This window comes from Tamandua tetradactyla, chromosome 16 (assembly GCF_023851605.1).
Source record: "Tamandua tetradactyla isolate mTamTet1 chromosome 16, mTamTet1.pri, whole genome shotgun sequence".
NCBI classification, from domain to species: Eukaryota; Metazoa; Chordata; class Mammalia; order Pilosa; family Myrmecophagidae; genus Tamandua; species Tamandua tetradactyla.
Genome location: NC_135342.1, coordinates 66,802,842 through 66,825,838, shown reverse-complemented (window position 1 = coordinate 66,825,838; position 22,997 = coordinate 66,802,842). Strand labels below are relative to the sequence as shown.

Sequence of the window (22,997 nt, the reverse complement as noted above, 5' to 3'; positions counted from 1 at the left end):
ATCTAGGAATGCCTAGAGTGCATAAAGATAGTGACTAAATGTACAATTTAAAAATGTTTGCATAAGGAAGAACAACTGAATGTCAGTAATGCAGGGTGTTGAAAATAGATGGTAATTAATATTTTAAACTTCATGTGTAAGACTAAAGCAAAAAATATTTGGTATATAATTTATATTTTGACTAGTGCATTTCCTTATATAATTTATGTGGACAGCTTAACTGAACACCGTAAGTACATGGAACCTTGGGTTTGTCCAGAGTGATGCCTTGATAAATCCAAGAAGTATTTGAACAGTGAATAAAAAAGTATCTGCAAAGTCCCCTTGGGGGAATGGTGAGAAAGGGGGAAAATCCAACTTCCCCAAGTGGAGAATTCTTGATATTCTCACAAGCAGTGGGGGCAACCAAAGCAATAGGCTGAACCCCAATCTTGGGGTTTGTTCATATGAAACTTAACCCAATAAAGGATAGGTCAAGCCTACTTAAAATTAGGCTTAAGTGTCACCCGCAAGAGAACTTCTTTTGATGCTCAGATGTGGCCTCTCTCTCTCTCTCAGCCAACACGACAAGCAAACTCACTGCCCTCCCCCTCTCTATGTGGGAAATGACTTCCAGGGGTGTGGACCTTCCTGGCAATGTGGGACAGAAATCCTAAGAATGAGCTGGGCCTCAGCGTCAAGGGATTGAGAAAACCTTCTCGACCAAAAGGGGGAAGAGCGAAGGGGGAAGAGCGAAATGAGACGAAGTAAAGTGTCAATGGCTGAGAGATTCCAAACAGAGTCGAGAGCTTATCCTGGAGGATATTCTTACGCATTAAATAGATATTACCTTTTTAGTTAAGGTGTAATGGAGAGTCTGGAGGGAACTGCCTGAAAATACAGAGCTGTTTTCCAGTAGCCATGTTTCTTGAAGATGATTGTATAACGATATAGCTTTTGCAATGTGACTGTGTGATTGTGAAAACCTTGTGTCTAATGCTCCTTTTATCTACTTTTTCAAAAGACAAGTGAAACACACGGCTTAAAAATAAATAATGGGGGAACAAATGTTAAAATAAATCTGGTAGATTGAAATGCTAGTGATCAATGAAAGGGAGGGGTAAAGGTATGGTATGTATGAGTTTTTTTTCTGTTTTCTTTTTATTTCTCTTTCTGAATTGACACAAATTTTCTAAGAAATGATCATGACGATGAATATACAACTGTGATAAAAAATGTTCATATTGTATGTTGACTGGTTTTATTAATAAAAATTTTAAAAAGTTACATATTAATATGTAAAGTATGCTACTATATGTGTTTTTTAAAAGCATATATATGCATATGGTTTTATATGTAGAGAATATCACTGGTAAGATACTGAAAATATTAAACATTATTTGTCAGGCTCTAAGAGCTTTTCATAAATTAACATATGTAATACTCACGACAATTTTATTAACATAGGTAATATTATTCTTATTTTATAGATGAGGAAACTTAAGCACAGAAAAATTAAGTAAGTTTCTCATAGGCATAAAATCTGGTAACAATGGTTACTCTACTTCTGGGGAGGGGAACTGAAGAATCCGAGTAGGAGACTTACTTTTCACTGCACTTCTTTTTCAGCTGCGTATATGTTTTGCCATTTTTATGAATTACATTAAATTTGGTTTTTAAAAGTTTATCTGTACCAGCAGCAAAATGGACAAAAAGACTATCATGAGCATACTATTCACAAAAGATAGTCAATCTTAGTAATGTTCAAAAATGTGCAAATTAAAATATTCTATATCCATTGGCTTCACAAAATTAGAAACATTGATAATGCCCAGAAAATGGTCTTAAACACTATTAGTAGGAAAATAAATTGAACTGTTTGGGAGAGAAGTCTGGTAACACATACCCTTTGACCTAGCAATACTATTCAGGGAATATGTCTTTAGGAATAATCTGAAAATTATGTACAGATATTCTTAGAAGGATGGTCAGTAAAGCCCATTAGAGAATACCACTGTAATCAACCTAAATACTATGAGGGTATTAGATGAATAATAGTGTATCCATATAATGGAATACTCTTTTCCATTTAAAATGATGATGCGCTGTATATGTATTGACATAAAAAGATAACTAGAATATATTAGGTGTAAAAAGCAGGTTTTCGGAAAAAAGTGCATATTATTGTACTATTCATGTTAATTTTTATAAATTTCTCTCATATCCCCCCAAAATATAATGATTTAGGGGTGTATATTACACAGGCCTTTCATTTTATTATATCTTACACAAATTACATTTTTAAATTAATTTTTAAATTTTTTTAGACCTAACAACAAACACAAACATTCTTACCATATGATCATTCCATTCTATATATATAATCAGTAATTCACAATAATCATCACATAGTTGTATATTCATCATCATGATTTCTTAGAACATTTGTATCAATTCAGAAAAAGAAATACAAAAACAGAAAAAAATTCATATATACCGTACCCCTTATCCCACCCTTTCATTGATCACTAGCATTTCAATCCACTAAATTTATTTTAACATTTGTTCCCCCTATTATTTATTTTTAAGCCGTGTGTTTCACTTGTCTTTTGAAAAGGTAGATAAAAGGAGCATTAGACACCAGGTTTTCACAATCACACAGTCACATTGCAAAAGCTATATCGTTATACAATCATCTTCAAGAAACATGGCTACTGGAAAACAGCTCTGTATTTTCAGGCAGTTCCCTCCAGACTCTCCATTACACCTTAACTAAAAAGGTAATATCTATTTAATGCGTAAGAATATCCTCCAGGATAAGCTCTCGACTCTGTTTGAAATCTCTCAGCCATTGACACTTTACTTCGTCTCATTTCGCTCTTCCCCCTTTTGGTCGAGAAGGTTTTCTCAATCCCTTGATGCTGAGGCCCAGCTCATTCTTAGGATTTCTGTCCCACATTGCCAGGAAGGTCCACACCCCTGGAATCATATTTCACGTAGAGAGGGGGAGGGCAGTGAGTTTGCTTGTCGTGTTGGCTGAGATAGCGAGGCCACATCTGAAAAAGAAGTTCTCTTGGGGGTGACTCTTAGGCCTAATTTTAAGTAGGCTTAGCCTATCTTTTGTTGGGTTAAGTTTCATATGAACAAACCCCAAGATTGGGGTTCAGCCTATTGCTTTGGCTGTCCCCACTGCTTGTGAGAATATCAAGAATTCTCCACTTGGGGAAGTTGGATTTTCCCCCTTTCCCACCATTCCCCCAAGGGGACTTTGCAGATACTTTTTTATTCACTGTTCAAATCCTTCTTGGATTTATCAAGGCATCACTCTGGACAAACCCAAGGTTCTTATAGTGGGTACAAACACCGTACTTACGGTGTTCAGTTAAGCTGTCCACATAACTTATATTAGGAAATGCACTAGTCAAAATATAAATTATGTACCAAATAAACATCTTTTGCTTTAGTCTCACATTTAAGTTAAAATTTTAAAATATTAATTATCATCTATTTTCAACACCCTGCAGTATTGACATTCCTTTGTTTTTCCTCATGCAAAAACATTTTTAAATTTGTACATTTAGTCACTATCTTTATGCACTCTAGGCATTCCTAGATTATACCATCTCAGTCTTTACTGTATATCTTTCCTTCTGATTTCATTTGTGCCCACTGTATGTCTTTCCTTCTGATTTCATTTGTGCCCCCAGCCCTCCCTCTATCATTCTCACATTCAGCTTCATTCAGTGTTCTAACATTATTGTATTACAGTTAGGTAGTATTGTGCTATTTATTTCTGAATTTTTACAATTAGTCCCGTTGCACAATCTGTATCCCTTCAGTTCCAATTCATAAATTACTTTTAAATCAGTAAAAATAATAAGCACATTTCCACTTAAAAAAAAGAAAAAGATCTTGAATTTATTCTCTTATATTCTGATTTTTATAGTAAATGCAGAACAGATAAGAAGTAAAGGCAGAATGGATCAGAACATACTTGTCAGGGAGACTGATTTAGTCTATAGGTTTTGAGGGACGATTACACACCTCACATCTGCTGCCTTCTACAGGCATTTAATGAACCTTCTATCTAGGGAAATTCTTATGTCTCCAAGCAAAATCTCTGTTGCCCAGTTAAATCCTTTTCATTGTGGTTTACTGAGGAGTTACTCAATAGCTTTGTACATACTCATACTTTCTGTTACTATTTGAGGGTAGAAAATACCATGATACTTCACTTCTAAGTATTTTAGCATGCATTTCCTGAGAATAAGGGCTTTCTCCTTAGCTACACTACACCTAAGAAAATTAACAATAATTTCATTATCTCTAAAATCCGGTACATATTCAAATTCCTCAAATTGTTTCCTCCAAAAGCTATTTTTTCTAACCAGGATCCACTTGAATTTCACGTACTGCATTTGACTATGTCTCTTGCTCTTTTAATCTAGAGCCAGTTTGCTTGTAAAAGATCCCACTTTCTAGATAAACGTGATTAGTATATAGATTGTTTGCATAATTTTCCCCTAATTCTAAAAATTACTATGAACATTTTTGACATATTTAATAGACTAAATAGTACAAATGGTCATCATTTGACGCAACAGTTATGAAGATTTCACCACCAACTTAGCTCAAAATACAATATGCATTTCCTTGATAAAAAGGCCATTTTCTTATAATATTTCAATGTCATTTTCATGCCTAACAAAATAATTATTTTCTGTCATTTAATAACCTGGTCCATAATCTAATTTCCCCCAATTGTCTCAAAAACATCTTTTATAATTGGTTTATTGAATTAAGATCTAAGTCAGGTCCAAACACATTACATTTGATTGCTGTGTCTCCAAAGCTCTTTAATCTAGACGAGTCCATTTTCATTTTCAAAATTTCATTATCTTGTTGCAAAATAAACTGAATTATATGTACAAGTATTTATTGAAAAAAAACCACACATTTTAAAGAACCCAAACGCTGTGTTTTTGTGTAACTGAGAAATTAAGAATTAACAAATAATTACTTACTGAATCATTATATAAATGCTCTGCTAACTTTTTAGTATATTAAATAGCCAAAACGAAATACCTGAAATTACTGAACTGTAACCCAGCTGCTTCAATCTTTGATAATGATGTAAAACAATAAAACTGTTATCTGGTGATTGTAAAAACCTTGTGACTGGTCCCACCTGCATCCCCCTTATTCAGTTGTTCAACTTTAGAGTCTTATGACCATAGAAGTCAGTGCCTAATGTTTATTAATGAAGGAATGTGAGCCAACCCAGAAGTAACTGACCCTAATTCCTAAATCATCTTACTAGGCAAAGCTGAACCTAACTAAAACTGGCCCTCTTAAACTTAGAACCTATAAGTGACATATACAGTATTATGTACTAAAAATCATGCCTATCATCATATTAAGGCCACCATTTTCTTAAATACATTCTGTGACTAAGTATGTAATCAACCTGTGCATGTTCAACAATTAGATAATCTCTAACTTTGGTTTCTCTAGTCCTAGTACTCATTATCCTAAAACCTGCCCATATTTTGATATAAGAATATCAGTTACTGCAGTTTAGAGGGACAGATTTTCAGGCCAAGAGATAATCTGATCTCCTTGCTTCATGCTTAGCAATAAACTCTATATTTGAAACCCTGGCGTCTCAGGAATTGGTCATTTCAGCACATACAGCAAAGGACCCACCGTTTTTGATCAGTATCACTAATTTCCTGGGGCCGCCATAACAAAGTATCACAAACTGGGTGGCTTAACTCAACAGAAAGTTAATGCTAGAAGTCCAAAATCAAGATATTTGCTAGCCCTGCTCCCTCCTCTGTCTCTAGGGAAGATGTCGCTCACTTGGTTACTGGTAATTCAATCTCTGCCTCTCATCACATGGTGTACTCTCCTATGTCTCTCTGGTTCCAAATTTCCCCTTCTTTTAAGGACCCTAGTTACACTCTATCAAGGCCTACCTTAATCCAGTTTGACCTTATCTTAAGGACCCTAGTTACACTCTACCAAGGCCTACCTTAATCCAGTTTGACCTTATCTTAACTGACTTCATCTTCAAAGACCGTATTTCCAAATAAGATCATATTCTGAGTTATTAAGGGTTATCACCTTCTTACGGACACAATTCAACCCCTAACACTGCTTACTTTTAATTATTAGAACCTGGTTTTATTTAGAAATACTGCAAATGGTTATAAAGATTAGAAATACAGTATTTCTGAATTCATATAAACCTTACATAATGCATGGTTCTATACTTGTCAATTTAGCAAACCAGTTTTGGCCTCCATAGATGGAGATTTTGCAGCAGGGGGCAGGATCACCTCCTTTCCCGACGCCCGTTCTGATGTTAAGCATAGAGGTTAGTTAAAATCAAAGACAACCAAAGGAAAAAGTTTACACAGAATACACAGATGGTAAATAGCCACAGAACACGGTGCTGAGGGAATCATATCGCTGAATTAAATAATACTGACCCCAGAGAATCTGGCTGAAAGGGCAATTGTTTTGCTTAAAGCAGGGAAGGGGTGTCAGAGTAGTAGATGAAATAGAAGGCGGACGACCAAGGGAGTAAGAGGAGGAGTCGAATCAACACTGGCTAGCTCCTGAGTGCGCTCGAAACCCGCTCGGCCCCTCCACCCCTAGGAAGGAAACAGACTCAGGGAAAATGTCCCCGAAGACAAGTGGAGAGTGGAGCGAGGGAACGCAGCAAATATCAGGGACTAATTCCAGGCGTTTGAAAAGGAGTGCTGGAACGGTTATGCCAGGAACGGGAACAATCCGGGGCTGGGGGACCCGGCGCGGAACCGCAGAGGCCCGTGCTGCGATCTCACAGCACCTGGGTGGAGACCTGCAGACCACAGAACGCGCCCTGCACGGGTGACTCAGCCTGTGCGAGGTGACGCGCTCCACGGCCGTTCTCTGCCGCAGGAAGTAGTTCCCGGCCGCGCCAGCTCTGCGCCGAGAAAGGAGTCCCGGAAACAGAGCCGGGCGGCTCTCAGGCCGTGGACCTGGGACCGGCGTCCGTCCATTCCAATCCCTGCGAAGGAGGGCGTGGCTGGCTCGGCCTCGCGGATTCCTCCGCCTGCGTCTGCTGCGCTGTGGCCCCGCGAGCCGCCATTTTGGGTGCTGATTCTTGATTCCCGATCCTGTTTCAGCAGTTTTTCAAGCCCGATTTCGGTCAGGTGAGTGTGCCACCTTCAGCGTCAGGGGTGTCTGTTGTCCTCCTCACTCTGCGCTCCGTCTTTTGAAGACCCCCGCCAACGCCAGCGCCGGGGTTTCCAACGATCCTGCAAGTGGGCTGTTGAGGAAACGGGGTCCTGGGGCGGTCGGGAGGGGCCGTGGCGCGGAAGGCCGGGTGGGCGTGGCAGGGCCTTGGGCAGCTTGCGGACCGTGGTTCCTGGACACTTGAAAACGCCGGACTTTCCTGTTGCCCTCCCTGACCCTAAGGGTCTGCACCGTGGGCCGGAAACGCCTCGGCCTCGTCTCCGGCTCCCGTCGGTGATTGGACTCGGCCGGGGCTTTTCGGGTTACACCGCTAGCGCGTCTCCTCCGGCCCACGGAGACTTCACGAGCTGAACGCCCCTGAGTTCCGGCAGCTTCCACGGCACCGGTTGGCCTCCTTTTCTGGGTTCATTCCGGTGAGGGGCGGCGGGGGGGCGGAGAAAGTTACCCTTTTCTTTCCCCAGCAGCCTCTGACCCCTATCAGAGACCTTGTCAGAAGCCTTCTCTTTTATGCCCTGAGCGCCCCTCTTCTCGGGTGTTGGAGGTGAGGACCTGAAACTCACCAGCATAAACTTTTACAGGGATAGGGACCCAAGTGCGACAATTTAATAATTAGGTAATAGGGCTGTAGGATCATTACAAAACACAAAGCCACCTTCATTCTCTGTTGAAGTAATATTAAGTCTGGTCTTCTCTGTTGAAGTATTATTAAGTCTGGTCTTAAACGACACTTGCTTATTTCATTCAGTATAGTGTTTTCAAGGTTCACCCATGTCGTGCATGTGTCAGAACTCCATTCCCTTTTGGCTGTTGCTGCCATAAACATTGGTCTGCAAGTACCTGTTTCAAGTCCCTGTTTTTAATTCTTTTGGGTGTATACTTAGGAGTGAAATTGCTGGGTCATGTGGTAATTCTGTGCATAAGGTTCTCAGGAACCACCACATTTTTCCACAGTGGCTGCACCCATTTTTTCATCCCCACCATCAGTGCATGAGGATTCCAGTTTTTCCTTATCTTCTCCAGCACTTTTACGTTTTTGTTTTGTTTTTTTAGCCATCTTAGTGGGTGTGAAGTGGTATCTCATTGTGATTTTGATTTGCGCTTCCCTAATGGCTAATGACGTTGAGCATTCTTGTTGGCCATTTGTCTGTCTTCTTTGGAGAAATGTCTATTCAGATCCTTTGGCCGTTTTCAATTGGTTTGTTTTTTTTGATGTTGAGTTGTAAAAGTTCTTTATATATTCTGAATTCTAGACCCTTATCAGTTATATGATTTACAGATATTTTCTCCCGTTATGTAGATTGTAGCAAGTAAATTTTATGACTGGGGGCTTCTGATGAAAAAGCATTCCAGACTTTTCTTCCAAAGGAATCATTCTAACTGGGAAGTTTTAGGCAACAGAAAAGGTGTGCAAATTGGTTATATTTTTCAAATGAGTTTCTGCATATTTCATTTGTTTTTAGGGGACCCCTGACTTTACTTCTGAACTTAGTTCCAGTTTTAACATTGAGCCATGTTTATTGAAACTTAAATTGAGGATATGTTGATTGAGTTATGTTTTGGTTTGTGAAATTCTCTTAGCCACTAATAGCTTATTTTGTCAACATTTATTTTCCCCATTTTGGTCAGGAAGATGTTGATCTCATGGTGCCAGAGGCAGGCTCTTCTCTGGGAGTCATGTCCCACGTTGCCAGGGAGACTTCATCCCTGGATGTCGCATAATTCATATAGTCTTATAACTTGTTTTTAAAGTAATTTATCATTCTGTCAATAAATGCTAATTAAAAATAAGTAATATTATTTCCAATTTTTGTTCTTAAAATGTGTTGCTATTACATGTATACTCATGCTCATAGTAGCAGTGGTCAAAATAGTCAAAAGGTGGAAAAAGCCCAGATGGCCTCAGTGTATGAATGGAGGAAGAAATTTTAGTGTAGCCATACAATAGATAGTATTCTGCCATTAAAAAAAAGGAATTTATTTGTTATAATGCTACAATGTAGATGAATCTCTAAAACATTATAGTAAGGGAAATAAACCAGATACATATTATATGATTTTATTTATTTAAAGTATCCAGAACAGATAAATCCATTGAAACAGAATGCAAATTGTTGGTTGTCAGAGACTGGGGAAGGGAGAAAATGGAGAGAAATAGTTTAATGAGTGAGGGGTTTTACTTTGGAGCAATGGAAATATTTTGGCACTAGATAGAGGTGGTGTTTGCACAACGTCGTGAATGTCCTCAGTGCCCCAGAATTGTTCACTTTAAATTGCTCAGTTTTATTTATGTGAATTTCACCTCAGTAAAAAAAAAATGTAGGGATAAATATCTTCATATAAATATCTATATAAAGCTTTGATTACTTCCTTAGTTACGTACCTAGGAGTGAAATTGCTAACCCAAGTGTACATGTTTATAAGCCTCTTGGAGATATTTAAAATACATATATGACTTAAGTTTTTTTCTTTGTTAAGGATTTACAAAATTAATGCTTGTAGACTCCTCAAAACATAGACTACTTAAGAAACCAGTCAGAAATCTTGAAAAATTTCTGTCATAACCTTTTATCTTTGAGAAATTATCCAAGCAACTGACTGATGAAGTCAGATATCCTTTTAATAAGCTGTAGAGCACCATTTATTTCTTTGTAGCTTTTACCACAGCTGTTCTTCTACAGTTATCAGTGTGATGCATTTGTCTAACTAGGCTATAAATTCCTTTACAGCAGTAGTTATTTTTCCTTACTGTTATATAGTGATGTAAACTGTAGTTAATGATGCTTCAGCTATATTGAACTTGTGATTGTCAGAAAGCTCTTTGCTCTCTCTGGTATCTAGGTACCAAACTGTAATTTGTTATGTCAAATAATCCACCTTCTAAGTGTGGTTAGTTCCTGAACTAATTTTAATTTTGAGTCGTTTGTAATTCTTTTTCTAGGAGAAGCAGCACAGCATGCTGGGCTCTGGATTTAAAGCTGAGCGTTTACGAGTCAATTTGAGATTAGTCATAAATCGTCTTAAACTTTTGGAGAAAAAAAAAAGTGAGTTGTGCATGATTTGTCTTACCTCTTCTTTCCTAAAATACATCACTGGATGTTAGCACCCCCATACAGGATCTTTTATACCAGTGCCGTAAAGTATCTGGGATACCAGATCCTTTAAGCTGTGGATGTATTTCTGCCCTTGAGAGTGAACCACTCAGTGACTAGTCTGAATCACTTTGTTGCAGGGAAAGGGCCATACTCTGTGACTAGAATAGATAATATGACTTCTGAGTTGTGGACATTTCGTATTCTCACCTAGACAAAGTAGCAAATTTTACATTAGATTTGCAAAGGGAGGGTGCGCTGGGATATAGCAGAAATGATTTGTTTCTCTCTGTTGGGGTGTTGTCCACCCATGGGCTAGATTTGTACTACTTCTGTGTGACTGGGGCGGGATCTGTGCCTTAGCGGAACTGGCCCAGAAAGCCAGGAAGGAGATTGCTGACTATCTGGCTGCTGGGAAGGATGAGCGAGCTCGCATCCGAGTCGAGCATATTATCCGGGAAGACTACCTTGTGGAAGCCATGGAGATCCTGGAGCTGTACTGTGACCTGCTGCTGGCTCGATTTGGTCTCATCCAGTCTATGAAGTAAGAAATTTTAATTTGGAGAGCTATATCACCCTGGAATTTGGGAAAGGAGTCATATTGGTGTTTTTCTGCACTTAGGGGGCTAACACTAAGGGTCAATTTTACATGTCCAGGGACCATTTCTTTGCCAGGAATGGTATGATCTCAATGTAGACAGCTATTGAAAAGAAAATATAAAGTCTGAAGTCAAGAGGAGACTAGGTTTAAATCTTGGCACAATAATTTTCTGGCTGTGTGGCCTTAGGCTCATCGTCACCTTAGTGTTTGTAAGTTTGCATTTCCCCAAAAGTAAAATAAGATGATGACAATGGCTAGAGGCCTAGGCTTCTGAGAATCCAATGAGATTCATGAAATAGCTATAGAGACTGTCAAATATACTATACAAAAACTAGAGTTTTATTTATTTTAAAGAATGTTAAATTTTATTTTATTTTTTCTTGATTAGGGAGCTAGATTCTGGTCTGGCTGAATCTGTGTCTACACTCATCTGGGCTGCTCCTCGACTCCAGTCTGAAGTAGCTGAGTTAAAAATAGTAAGTATAGTCAGTTTCAGTGAAGTCTTTTCATATCATTAGAAAGAGTGTTTAATATACTCACTTTTGCTTATTTGACCAGTTGTTTTGTACCCTTCTCATGCTGCCTTTGAAACAAGTTTTAGAAATTTGTTTTTTCCTTTTCAAATCTTATTTCATAGGAAACAGTGTTTTGTAAATTTGAATACTTAAACAAAATTTTGGGTATCCCCAGTTTCATCTTAACTCATTTTTTTATAGTGTAACTTAAGTAAATACAAATAGAAAAGTTCCTATACAACTGTAAACCTGTAAAGTTAAAATAACATTAATTTAAAAGGTGACACATGTTTTGGCTTCACTCATTCATTCCACAAATACTTATTGAATGGCTGTTATGAGCTAGGTGGTATGTTGGATGCTAGAGGTACAGTGGTGAACAGAACATGACACCAACCCTACTCTTGAAGCTTAGAATCTATTGGAAGAGATAGACATTAACCAAAAAAAATTTCCCACCACAGCATGGATGTGTTAGGACACAAGTTCAATTGAACTCTTTTGTTCTTTGTTTTCTCCGTCTTTGCCTTTATGTTTTATTTTTGTGAAGATTGTCTCAACCTCAACTCTTACTGAGATTTCCTTTTATATTTGTTTTTGTTTTACAAGTGTTGTTTTTAATTCTCTGAATATATATATATTTTAATGGTCTACTGTTTTGTGGTTACAACTATGATGTCTTCTAACTCTCCGATAATACTAATTGTGGGTTCTTTAATTTTTCTTCTTCTGTGATGTTTGATTCCTCCAAGTTCCTTTTCTCTGTTTCTTTGTTCTTGACTCTCTTATAGAGGTTTTTCCCAAATGTTTGGTGATCTTTCACTGCTGGTTTATTTTTAAGATTGAGAGACACTAAAATCTGGTTGAAGCCTCTTGTATTCATGGGTGTAGCTTATTGCCGGATGCCCTCATCCCCGAGTGACCTGGCTAACCTCTTTCTTACGGAAACTGGTGACTGTCAGGAACTTGTTTTCTTTCCTTGAGCTGGTCATTTCCCCCTGAGTAATACTTCTTATGTTCTACCTGGTGGGTATAAACTGGCTACCAGCATTCTGAGCCAGGAATCAAGGTACTTCCTGTGTAGAACATTTGAACTTAATTCTCCTATTGTTACTGAGTATCTCTGCCTTCTGCTGTGCCTGGAATCTAGAGCCCTCCTAGTTTTACCTTTCCCAGACACTAAATCTCCTGTATTCTGATAGCAGGGTGAGTAGTCATTTAGTTTTATGGGTAGAAGAATGGGAGAGTAGAGGCAGTTGTTACTTATAGTACCTTAACTTCAGTCTCCTGTTTGTAGCCTCTCCAAGACTCCTTTATATCAAAATGAAACAAATATTTACATGTTTTCTTAAAACGTGAAACTATTAAAAAAGTAGAAGAAACTAGACAATTTTTTTTAGATTTTTTTTTACTCTCAGTAGAAAAAACCTAAATTTGCCACAAAAACCATAAACAGTGATAAAAGTAAGAAATTTCTACATAGTATAAAGCAAAGCAAACACCATTATAGATAAATGGCAAACATATTGTAGGTACTGGGTACCCCTGAAAGTCCATCTCAGTATAAACTGAGAGCCCCCTTGCACTGTGCTCCCAGATTGTGAATATTGCTTTAGTCCAATGCCTCTATCATTTCCAGCCTGAACTGTTATAGCAATTTTGTGAATGTTCTTTTTCACGCCTACTGTGGCTTCTCATAGTCTATTCTCCATTCCATCAGAACAACCTGGAGAGTTCAAAACAGATTTAATCCTATCATTGCTCCCTCTCTAAAACCCTGTAGTAGCTTTTTTTTGTGATAGTAACAAAATTCCTTAATTAGGTTGCTCATCTGTTTTTTAAGAATACAGTTTGAGTTTTTTCATATATTCACAGATAAGTGTAACAATCACCACAATAAATATTAGAACATTTTCACCATCTCATAAAGAAAGCCTTTAACTATCATCCTGCTATCCCTGGTCCCACCTCACCCTCACCTTAAGCAACCCACTAATCTACATTCTGTCTCTGTACATTTGCCTCTTTTATGCTTTTCATATAAATGGAATAAAATCGTGGTCTTTGGGGATTGGCTTCTTTTACTTAGTTAATGTTTTCAGCGTTCATTCATGTTGCCTACTCATCTGTTACATCTCAGGCCAAGGATCCCTGAGTTTTCAGATCAGATCTGATTCCCTTGTTATAAACTGTTGACAGCATGTTCCACCTTTCCTTGGTAGCGCTTACCTGTACCTTTATCTGTGTGATTATTTGACTAGTGACTATTTTACCTGGAGACTTTAAGACTGTAAGAGTAGGAAAATGTCTATTTTTGTTTATAAATTATATTTATAGTGCCTAGCATAATTTTATAATAGTTTTGACACATAGTTGCTGCTTAGTGGATGGATGAACAAATGAAATAATGTAGGGCACTGCTTAAGGTTTTACAGAACTCAGTGTTTTTGAACTCCCATAATAGAAGCATTTACTTTTTATAGGAGGAAAATTGAAGCAAGTCTGTTAGAGTGGTTTCGCCTTTCATTTAGTTTTTTTTCCCCTATAGGTTGCTGATCAGCTTTGTGCCAAGTATAGCAAGGAATATGGCAAGTTATGTAGGACCAACCAGATTGGGACTGTGAATGACAGGGTAATGAATATTCTTGATAACCATGAAGCAGTGGGTGGGGTGGGAGCAGATTATTTTATTGCTTGGAGTGATTCTAGTTGGGTACCCCTGTATGGCTGAATTAATCGAGGGTTGCGTATTCTATAGTGAGGAGAGAAGGAAAGCTATCTGGCTGTTAGTGCAGCAACACTTACTTCTGCCCTATACTTCTGATTGTGATGTTCTGAATCATTCCTAATTCCTTGGTCCTTTATGCCTCACCACCTATTTTACCTCTTGTGACTTGTGGAGGCAGAAGTGAGGTGGGGAGAAGGATGAATGAATTCAAATGTGGAAGGCAATATTCTTAGTTTTTTATCAACAGCTGGGTCATATATAACCAGGGAATGTGAGAGAGAGAGAGACATGAGTCTTGTAATGTGCTTTATGACTCTGTAAAAATCATTAAACCAGTGAATCTCATTTTTTTCCCTCTCAAATTTACCTGTGAAGTGAGAGGAGCAAAATTGGAGTACCAAGATGGGTTAGAATTAGGCAGGTTGTTATAGGTACATTTTAACTTATCCCTGGGTCTTTTCCTTATAGCTGATGCACAAACTGAGTGTGGAGGCTCCACCCAAAATTTTGGTGGAGAGATACTTGATTGAAATTGCCAAGAATTACAATGTGCCCTACGAGCCTGACTCTGTGGTCATGGTAAGTTTAGATGTCTCAGCATACAAAGAAAAATGAGTCTATAGATATGACCTTCTTTGAAAATTGAACTCTGCGTTAACTCAGGTTTGTGTGTAGGAGTTTAAGCCTCTGTCCAGAGTGCTTTTTGGGTGACAATAAATATGCCTATGTATTTCACAGGATATCTAAGGGTCGATAAGATGAATGATTGAAAGAACTTTGAGGAGGTATAGACCTTGATACAGATGTTAAGTGGCAGTGTTATTGCTAGAAATTGAGACTGTCCCAGTTCATGAAGCATTTATTCCATGCCTGCCATGTGCCAGACAGTGCACAGAAAGAATACAGATATCTAAAAACAACATCCTCCTGAAGAGGCTGTGTGAAGAGGGTAAATAAGCAAATGAGAATCATTTAGCAGTTAAGATCAGTGGGGTGTAGAGGATGCTTTGGTATACTGCTCAGATTCCCCTTCTTCACACTTCAGGACAGAAGCACTTATTCCCCAGTCTTAAGAGTGTTGATGCCTGAATACTTAGGTACAACTGAATATCCCACCAGAGATGGCTCTCAGCTGAAGAAAGCTGCCCCAACCAAAGTCATATCTCTTTTCTTGGGGGCAGCTTGCCTCCAATAACTGGTCAGTACAGGGGTTTAAAAACTTTGCTCCTTTGCCTCAATCAGGGACACCTCTACAGGTCCATCCCAACTCCTAACCCCCCTGGGGAGTTGGCTGAGGCCTTTGTTATGACTGCATTGCAGGCTGTCCAATCCTGTTTCCTTCACTTCCCTTACAGGTGCTGATCCCAAGAGCACCCCCCAATAAACTTTCTGCACGTTCATCTCCATCTCAAAGACAGCTGCCTGGGGAAAGTGGCCTGCAGTGGTGTTAATGATGAGGGTTTCTCTCTGTTTCTCAGGCAGAAGCTCCTCCTGGGGTAGAGACAGATCTTATCGATGTTGGGTTCACTGATGATGTAAAGAAAGGAGGCCCTGGAAGAGGAGGCGGAGGTGGTGGATTCATAACAGCAGTTGGTGGACCTGATGGAACAGTGCCCATGCCCATGCCCATGCCATCTCCCAATACTCCTTTCTCATATCCACTTCCAAAGGGACCAGTAAGTAGACACATGGATAAAGTATGGATATAAAATTTAGAAAATGGAACAGGTAACTAATTGGCTCTGTAAATATACTTGTGGTTTGTACATTATCAGGATTTATCAGTAAGAACATTTGGTAGTAGCTTAATGACCATATTGTGGTTAAAAATATTGTGTTATTGGGATTCTGGGAAAGTCTTTTGGTTCAGTTGTAGATAATGAAGTGGAAAAATATAGAGAGATGGTGCTGGAAAAACCCCTTCTATGTAGATCTTCTGAATATCTTTGGAATATATCGCAGGACTGCTGGTAGCTTTCTTCCAAATATAATTAACAGCCTCTTATTAACAGGTAGAAAGACTTCCTTTGTAGACAAGAAGATGAAGGTCATTACTAGTAGGAGAGTTTGATTAAAATCTTTTGTAGATTTAGTAATTTGAAGCAATTGATTTAGTAATTTGGAGAATAGCCCTTTGGCTATAGATCTTTAAAAATCTGCAGTCTTTCTGACTACAAGTGGCCCTTGTGGCACTTTTTTTTTTTTTTTTATTCCACATACACGCAAACCTCAGAAATTACCAATAAGGGGGCAGTGTCTCTGATATTGCCTTTCTCCTCTTGCAGTCGGATTACAATGGATTGCCAGTGGGGACTTATCAGGCCTTTCCCAATATTCATCCACCTCAGATACCAGCAACTCCCCCATCGTATGAATCTGTAAGTGCCTGAGCCTCTTTTATAAGCACCAGGAGTGTGAATCCCATGAAGAGAGAGCAAAATAATGGCCACAGGGAAGGCAAAATTTTGATCAATTCCTCATGCTGGCATTGTTCTTGCTTTGGTGTTCTTGTGTTGCTTTCCCATTACCCTGGAAAAGGGAGTTGTCTTGGCGGCAGCATTGTTGGTGGCAATGCTCTGCACTTAAGCCAGGAATCAGGAAGAAGATGCAGATCTTTTAAAAAATTCTTTGACTAGCTAGGAATAGAATCTCATTAAGCTGGAATGTCTTGGTGCTAGAAACTCTCAACATTCATGTAAAGGAATAGTTTTGTTAAAATTAGTGACCAGATTTTTTTTTAAATATTTTTATTGATAAAACAATATTATAAACATGAACATTCTTAATGTATGAACATTCCATACTTGGTGTACAGTCAGTGGCTCACAATATTACCACATAGTTTTATATTCATCACGGTGATCATTTCTTAGAATATTTGCATCATTCCAAAAAAAGGAAAAGAAAAATCTCATAGATACCATACATCTTACCCCTCAGTGACCAGATTTTTTTTATTAATTAAAAAAAACAAGAACAAAAACATTATTCCGTTCTACATATATAATCAGTAATTCACAATCTCAGCACATAGTTGCATATTCATCATCATGATCATTTCTTAGAACATTTGCATCAATTCAGAAAAAGAAATAAAAAGACAACAGAAAAAGAAATAAAACGAAAACAGAAAAAAAAAAGATTATACATACCATACCCCTTACCCCTTGCTTTCATTGATCACTAGCATTTCAAACTAAATTTATTTTAACATTTGTTCCCCCTATTATTTATTTTTATTCCTTATGTTCTGCTCGTCTCTTGACAAGGTAGATAAAAGGAGCTTCAGACACAAGGTTTTCCCAATCACACAGTCACATTGTGAAAGCTATATCATTATTCAATCATCATGAAGAAACATGGCTACTGGAACACAGCTCTACATTTTCAGGCAGTTCCCTCCAGCCTCTCCACTACATCTTGAATAACAAGGTGATATCTACTTAATGCGTAAGAATAACCTCTAGGAGAACCTCTCTACTCTATTTGGAATCTCTCAGCCATTGACACTGTCTCATTTCACTCTTCCCCCTTTTGGTCGAGAAGGTTTTCTCAATCCCTTGATGCTTGAACAGATTTTTTACTTAAGCTGAAGTGTCTGGTTAGTAATTTTCAGCCTATAGCATTAGTTTCATGTTTTTGTCTTCTAGTTATAAGTGGCTATAAACCATTAATATGGTAATGATGTCTTTGATTCATAATGAGATTACTTGTTTTCTGCCACCTTCATTTCCTCAGTTAGTATATGCCTTTTCAGACCGCTTTAATCTGATGCAATATCGAGGAAACGAATTAGTATAGTATTTGCAACGAAAATTATTCATCTAGAAAAATCCTCCTGTTCCTGCGCAAGTCTTCTTTCCTTTGGTTTCTTCCTCTAGCTGATACGGCTTACCTTGGGCTTGAGTTTTTCTTATGCTTAGGCCTTGCATGCATTGAAGCACTGCCCATGACTGTCTCTAGGAATGAGGTAGAAGATCTTCATCAGTATTTGAGGACTTAGTTCTTGTAGATGTATTCACTGATTTAGTGCTTTATCTCTGCCTGGAAGGTGGGGAGGTACCCGGTTAAAGAAAGAATTTCGGTGTGGTAAGAATTTTATTTTTCTCTGCTTTGCTGTTAAGAGTTCAACATTGTTGTCTACCTAGTTGGGAGACAGGAAAAATTGCAGGGGGTGGAGGAGCAATTTCTTTGGAGCTGCATCTGTTGCTTTGGGGGAGCAGCTTAGCTTTTGGAAAACACAGACACTTATTCTAGTTTCCATACTTTCTCCAGTGATGCCATTGCTTTTTCCTCTAGTAACAATTTTTGTGTTTCAGGTTGATGACATTAATGCTGATAAGAATGTCTCTTCTTCACAGATTGTTGGTAAGTGTGAGTCAGAAACTCTCACGGCTCACTGCTGAACCCTCTGCTGTTTTGTTTTCTCATTGCTGTTTCTGCTTCAGAGATTGTTTTCATGTCTATACCCAGTCCTTCCCCAAATGTAATATGGCTAAAACAGATTCTCCACAGTTCCCTGTTTTTGTTTCCATGGTACACTCTTCTTTTTCATTCATTTTATTTTTTCATCTTTTTGTTTTTGGTCACCCTCAAGTTCTTTATTTTTATTCCTGATGCTTTAACGTTCATTGTGCCTGGAAATTAAAAAAAAATAATAAAATAAATATTTTTTTAAATTGGGCATTTGAGAAAAGTTAACGAGCAGGAAATATGCACAAATCATAAGTGTACAGTTCAGTGAATTCTCATAAAGCAAGCATGACCAGGCAGCTATCCACACAATAAAAAAACAAAACAAAACATTACCAGTATTTCAGAAATTCAATGGGAAGATATTTTATAAAGCTGGAGGCAGTTGTTTTAATAAGGCCTAATTTACATATAATAAAACATACAGATCTTTAAATATATAGTTTGATGAGTTTTGATATTTAGACACATGTAAACAACACTCCAGTCAAGCTTTAGAACACCTTCATCACCCAAGAAAGTTTCTTTATGTTTCTTTCCAGTCTATTCCATCCCTTTCTGCAGAGGCAACCACTGTTTTGATTTTTTATGACTATAGTTTAGTTTTGCCTGCTCTAGAATTTACATATAAGTGGAAACATGCTGTAGATAGGGGGATGATCTTTTTTTTTAACTTAAAAAAAATTTTTTAACATAGTAACATACAAACATGAACATTCTTCCCATATGAGCATTCCATTCTTGGTATATAAGCAATAACTCAAAATATCATCACATAGTTGTATATTCATCACCATGATCATTTCTTAAAACAGTTGCATCAATTCAGAAAAAGAAATAAAAAGAAAAGTCATGCATACCATACCCCTTACTTCTCCCTCTCATTGATTGCTAGTATTTCCATCTACTGAATATATTTTAGTCTGTTTCCCCTATTTTTTTCTATACCCCTTATCATTCCCTTTCATTAATCATTAGCATTTCAATCTACTAAATTTATTGTAACATTTGTTCCTAGGGGGATGATCTTAATATGCAAAATATGAAAAACAGGAGACTAAAATACAGATCAGATTCTAATATATCAAATAATATGGACATAACATGCCTTATAAAAATTTTTCTCCTAAGCTTTATTGATAAAGGCTCTTCTTAAGCAGTATTTATTTCAACAAAATTCTGGCACCACCCCTTGCACTTTATTGTTATTAGGGAGTAGAGCTTTGTGAAAGAAGACAGTTTGTTTAAATGAATACTCTGTGTACCTGGCTCCATGTACCACACTTATACTTTCCATTAAACTTTTTTCTCACTGTAAGAAAGTAAAACATAGAATTTCCAAAATTAGAAAATGTGGGTGTTAATGGTCCTGAAGATTTTCACTGACTTTTTTTTTTTTTTTTAACCTGGGCAAGCACCGGGAATCGAACCCGGGTCCTCTGGCATCGCAGACAAGCATTCCTGCCTGCTGAGCCACCATGGCCCTCCCGATTTTCACTGACTTTTAAAATTGGATTTTAATCATTATTTTAAAACCACTTTTTTTTCTGTCTTTTGACTGTTTTATTGTTTCTGCCAAAGGGGATTGTAGGTTTTAGGATCTGACCCATTTCTCTGGTTGTTTGTAACGCTATATTTCTTATCCTGATTAGGTCCTGGACCCAAGCCAGAAGCCTCTGCAAAGCCCCCTCCCAGACCTGTAGATAACTATGATAACTTTGTACTGCCAGAGTTGCCATCTGTGCCAGACACACTACCGAGTGCATCTGCTGGTGCCAATACCTCAGCATCTGAAGACATTGACTTTGATGATCTCTCCCGGAGATTTGAAGAGTTGAAAAAGAAAACATAGGACTTTTAAACCAGGCACCATTCTAGTCTGGGACTGAGCAGCTTCTCCTTGTAACAAAAGACTCTCCATGAAATTCCATTTCATCTGTTAACCATCACTGAGTGCATTTGTCCTATGGGCTCTCTTCCTGCTCTGCCAAATTATGCTGATTTCCAGTTCTTTATTGCTCCTAAGAGACTTAATGACTGAAGGCTCTATGAGGCCAAAGCAGCTGGCTCCTGGCAGCTGTGCTTGTCCGTTTTCTGTCAGTATGATCCCAGGTTCTCTCCTGGCCTGCCCTCCATCCCTCCACAGGAGTGTGAGACAGTGAAAGCCATTGGGGAGCGCTGCCATTGATGGGCGGACCAAGAAGACCAACACTTCCCAGTGTCTCAGCTCCATGCTGAGTTTCCAGACATAGAAACAAATTCCCCTATACGCTATATAAGAGTATTTGTGGTAGCTGAGAGTCAAGGCCATGGTATATGTTTTCTTGCTCTCTAGTATGAATAGGAGAGAGAAAATGACTCAGGAAGCCATTATAACGGTTTCTGGAACCTAGGCCCTCTCATTGGCATATGTAAGACTCCTTGCTGAAGGGCACTATTCTACCTGGATCCAATCACAAAGTTTATTTGGGAAATGGATGGCCTCTCTTAGTTCTACTGGATTCTCAGGGAGCCCTCTGTGGCCTTTTGCTTTATTTTGAGTGCTCTGTTTCCTTTTTATCAGAGGACAAGCACTGCATAAATTCCTGTTTTTCCCTGTAGCACATTTTGTTGGATTGCATTACTGGCAGGGAAAGGACAGGCCACATATTGGACAGAAATTGCCATTCAAGGCTAGTGTGGGCTTCCAGCTGCCTTAATAGAAGTACTCAAGTCTCTCTTGGGTAGTGAGCTGGAAACCCTATAGGAGAAGAGGGGTTCCTGTTTTCATTTGAAAACTTTATGGATTAAGTGGAACCTTATAAACTGATCACAGATATCTTTTGGTGCCCATGTGGCTATAGTTGTTCATTGCTTTCCTGGATGGATTAAACTCTTAATTGTTATAACTTATGTACTCCTTTGCCCTCTAACTAAGGCCATCTTCTCCCATAGGGATAGCTTTGAGGATGGGAATATGACTTTCTCCTTTGTGTAGTGTATCTGTGCACCTGTTTCAAGTAACTTTAATGTTTTTGATTTGTATCATAGCTCAGTAGCTGCTAATAAAGATTCTGTTCCCTGCTTTCCCTGATGTTGATCAAATGAGAAGGTACAAATTTGGATTTTAGTGGAGTTTTTTTTAAGCATGTGACCTATGCTGATGTATGAACCAAATCTCAGCTTCAGCTCCCTCATAGTGTGGCTGCCTAGAGCAGTAAGGGGGCCCACTTAGAACTCTGGATTTAAGCCCAGATAGCATCTGTGAGTTTGGTTTGTTACTGCTCTGGGACAGGGCTCCCCGTCAGTCAGACTTCATGCTTTGTGTCTTTATTTTTTATAAACTGCAATGAGAGTTCCCTTCTGACTCATTCATTTCTCATAGCCATCCTGGAACTTGGGTGGTGAGTTTTCTATTATTTGATGCTTGGAAGCAGAGCTGGTTTATCTTGTATGAGTCTCACAGTGTTAGCCATATCATGACAGTGCCAAGACCCATAAACACAGGAACTCAAAGCTAAGATAATTTTGATTCCTCACTGACATAACAGAATTAAGAACAAAAGTATATCACATGTATCTATAATTTTTTAAGTGATGCCATGCAAAGTTAAGTAATAATCAGTATGCTATGTAGTAATAACCCAAAATAGGAGGTAACACAGTTTGTCTTCTAAAATGTCAGTGCAGTGCACATTGAGGTCATCATAATCGATTTTTTTTCCCTTTTTTTGTGTGTGAGAAATAACATATGCAAAAAAGTATAAATTTCAAAGCACAGCACTACAATTAGTTGTAGAACATATAGAACTTTGACATGGGCTACAATTTCACAATTTTAGGTTTTTACTTCTAGCTGCTCTAAAATACTGCAGTGAGACCAGGTGGGCCACGGTGGCTCAGCAGGAAAGAATGCTCTCCTGCCATGCCAGAGGACCCAGATTCGAGTTCCGGTGCCTGCCCATGTAAAAAAAAAGAAAAAATACTGGAGACCAAGGGAGATAGCAATCTAATGATTCAGCATTCATATTCATTTATTAAGTCCTATCTTCTGTGTATAATTCTACCATCACCTTTGATCTTTTCATACCTCACGTTAGGGATGTTTGGGCTATGGCAATTCTATAGATAGTGTTTTCTTGAAAATTAAGAGTTACTTTTCAATTTTTTTTAAATTGATGGAAAGTTGGTCAGCCCCTAACTAAACCCAGGTTTTTCTGGAAGGGACTAAAATCTCAAGCAAAATTCTAGTAACAGTATTATTGTGGTGCTCCCCAAATCAAATTTGGCAACTAACAATAAGAAATTCTTACATCTAACATTTTCAGTTCACCTACATGAAGGTGTAGTAACAGATTAGTAGACAGTAGATTGTGAGGCAATAGACC

The 22,997-nt window shown here is 38.2% G+C and overlaps 1 protein-coding gene across 2 annotated transcripts; it reads left to right on the top strand.

Moving 5' to 3' along the window:
* Window positions 1–6,941: 6,941 nt before the first annotated feature.
* On the top strand, window positions 6,942–21,703 carry IST1 (IST1 factor associated with ESCRT-III). 2 transcript variants are annotated; one of them, XM_077132909.1, is made up of 10 exons: window positions 6,945–7,181; window positions 10,163–10,265; window positions 10,677–10,857; window positions 11,303–11,390; window positions 13,978–14,061; window positions 14,626–14,736; window positions 15,636–15,833; window positions 16,443–16,535; window positions 18,477–18,525; window positions 20,283–21,703. In XM_077132909.1, exons 2-10 carry the CDS (start codon window positions 10,178–10,180, stop codon window positions 20,480–20,482), a joined length of 1,092 nt encoding a protein of 363 aa, XP_076989024.1. In that variant the 5' UTR covers window positions 6,945–7,181; window positions 10,163–10,177; the 3' UTR covers window positions 20,483–21,703. The 2 variants fall into 2 exon arrangements, with proteins under 2 accessions (XP_076989025.1, XP_076989024.1); XM_077132910.1 differs by lacking the exon at window positions 16,443–16,535 and having other exon boundaries at window positions 6,942–7,181.
* The last annotated feature ends 1,294 nt before the right edge of the window (window positions 21,704–22,997 follow it).

Excerpts from the sequence above, each read along its gene's own strand:
- IST1 (XM_077132909.1), top strand. The coding sequence starts at position 10,178 with ATGCTGGGCTCTGGATTTAAAGCTGAGCGTTTACGAGTCAATTTGAGA. Across the intron at positions 16,536-18,476 it reads CTCCCCCATCGTATGAATCT|GTTGATGACATTAATGCTGA; the intron begins GTAAGTGCCTGA and ends TTTGTGTTTCAG. Across the intron at positions 18,526-20,282 it reads CTCTTCTTCACAGATTGTTG|GTCCTGGACCCAAGCCAGAA; the intron begins GTAAGTGTGAGT and ends TATCCTGATTAG.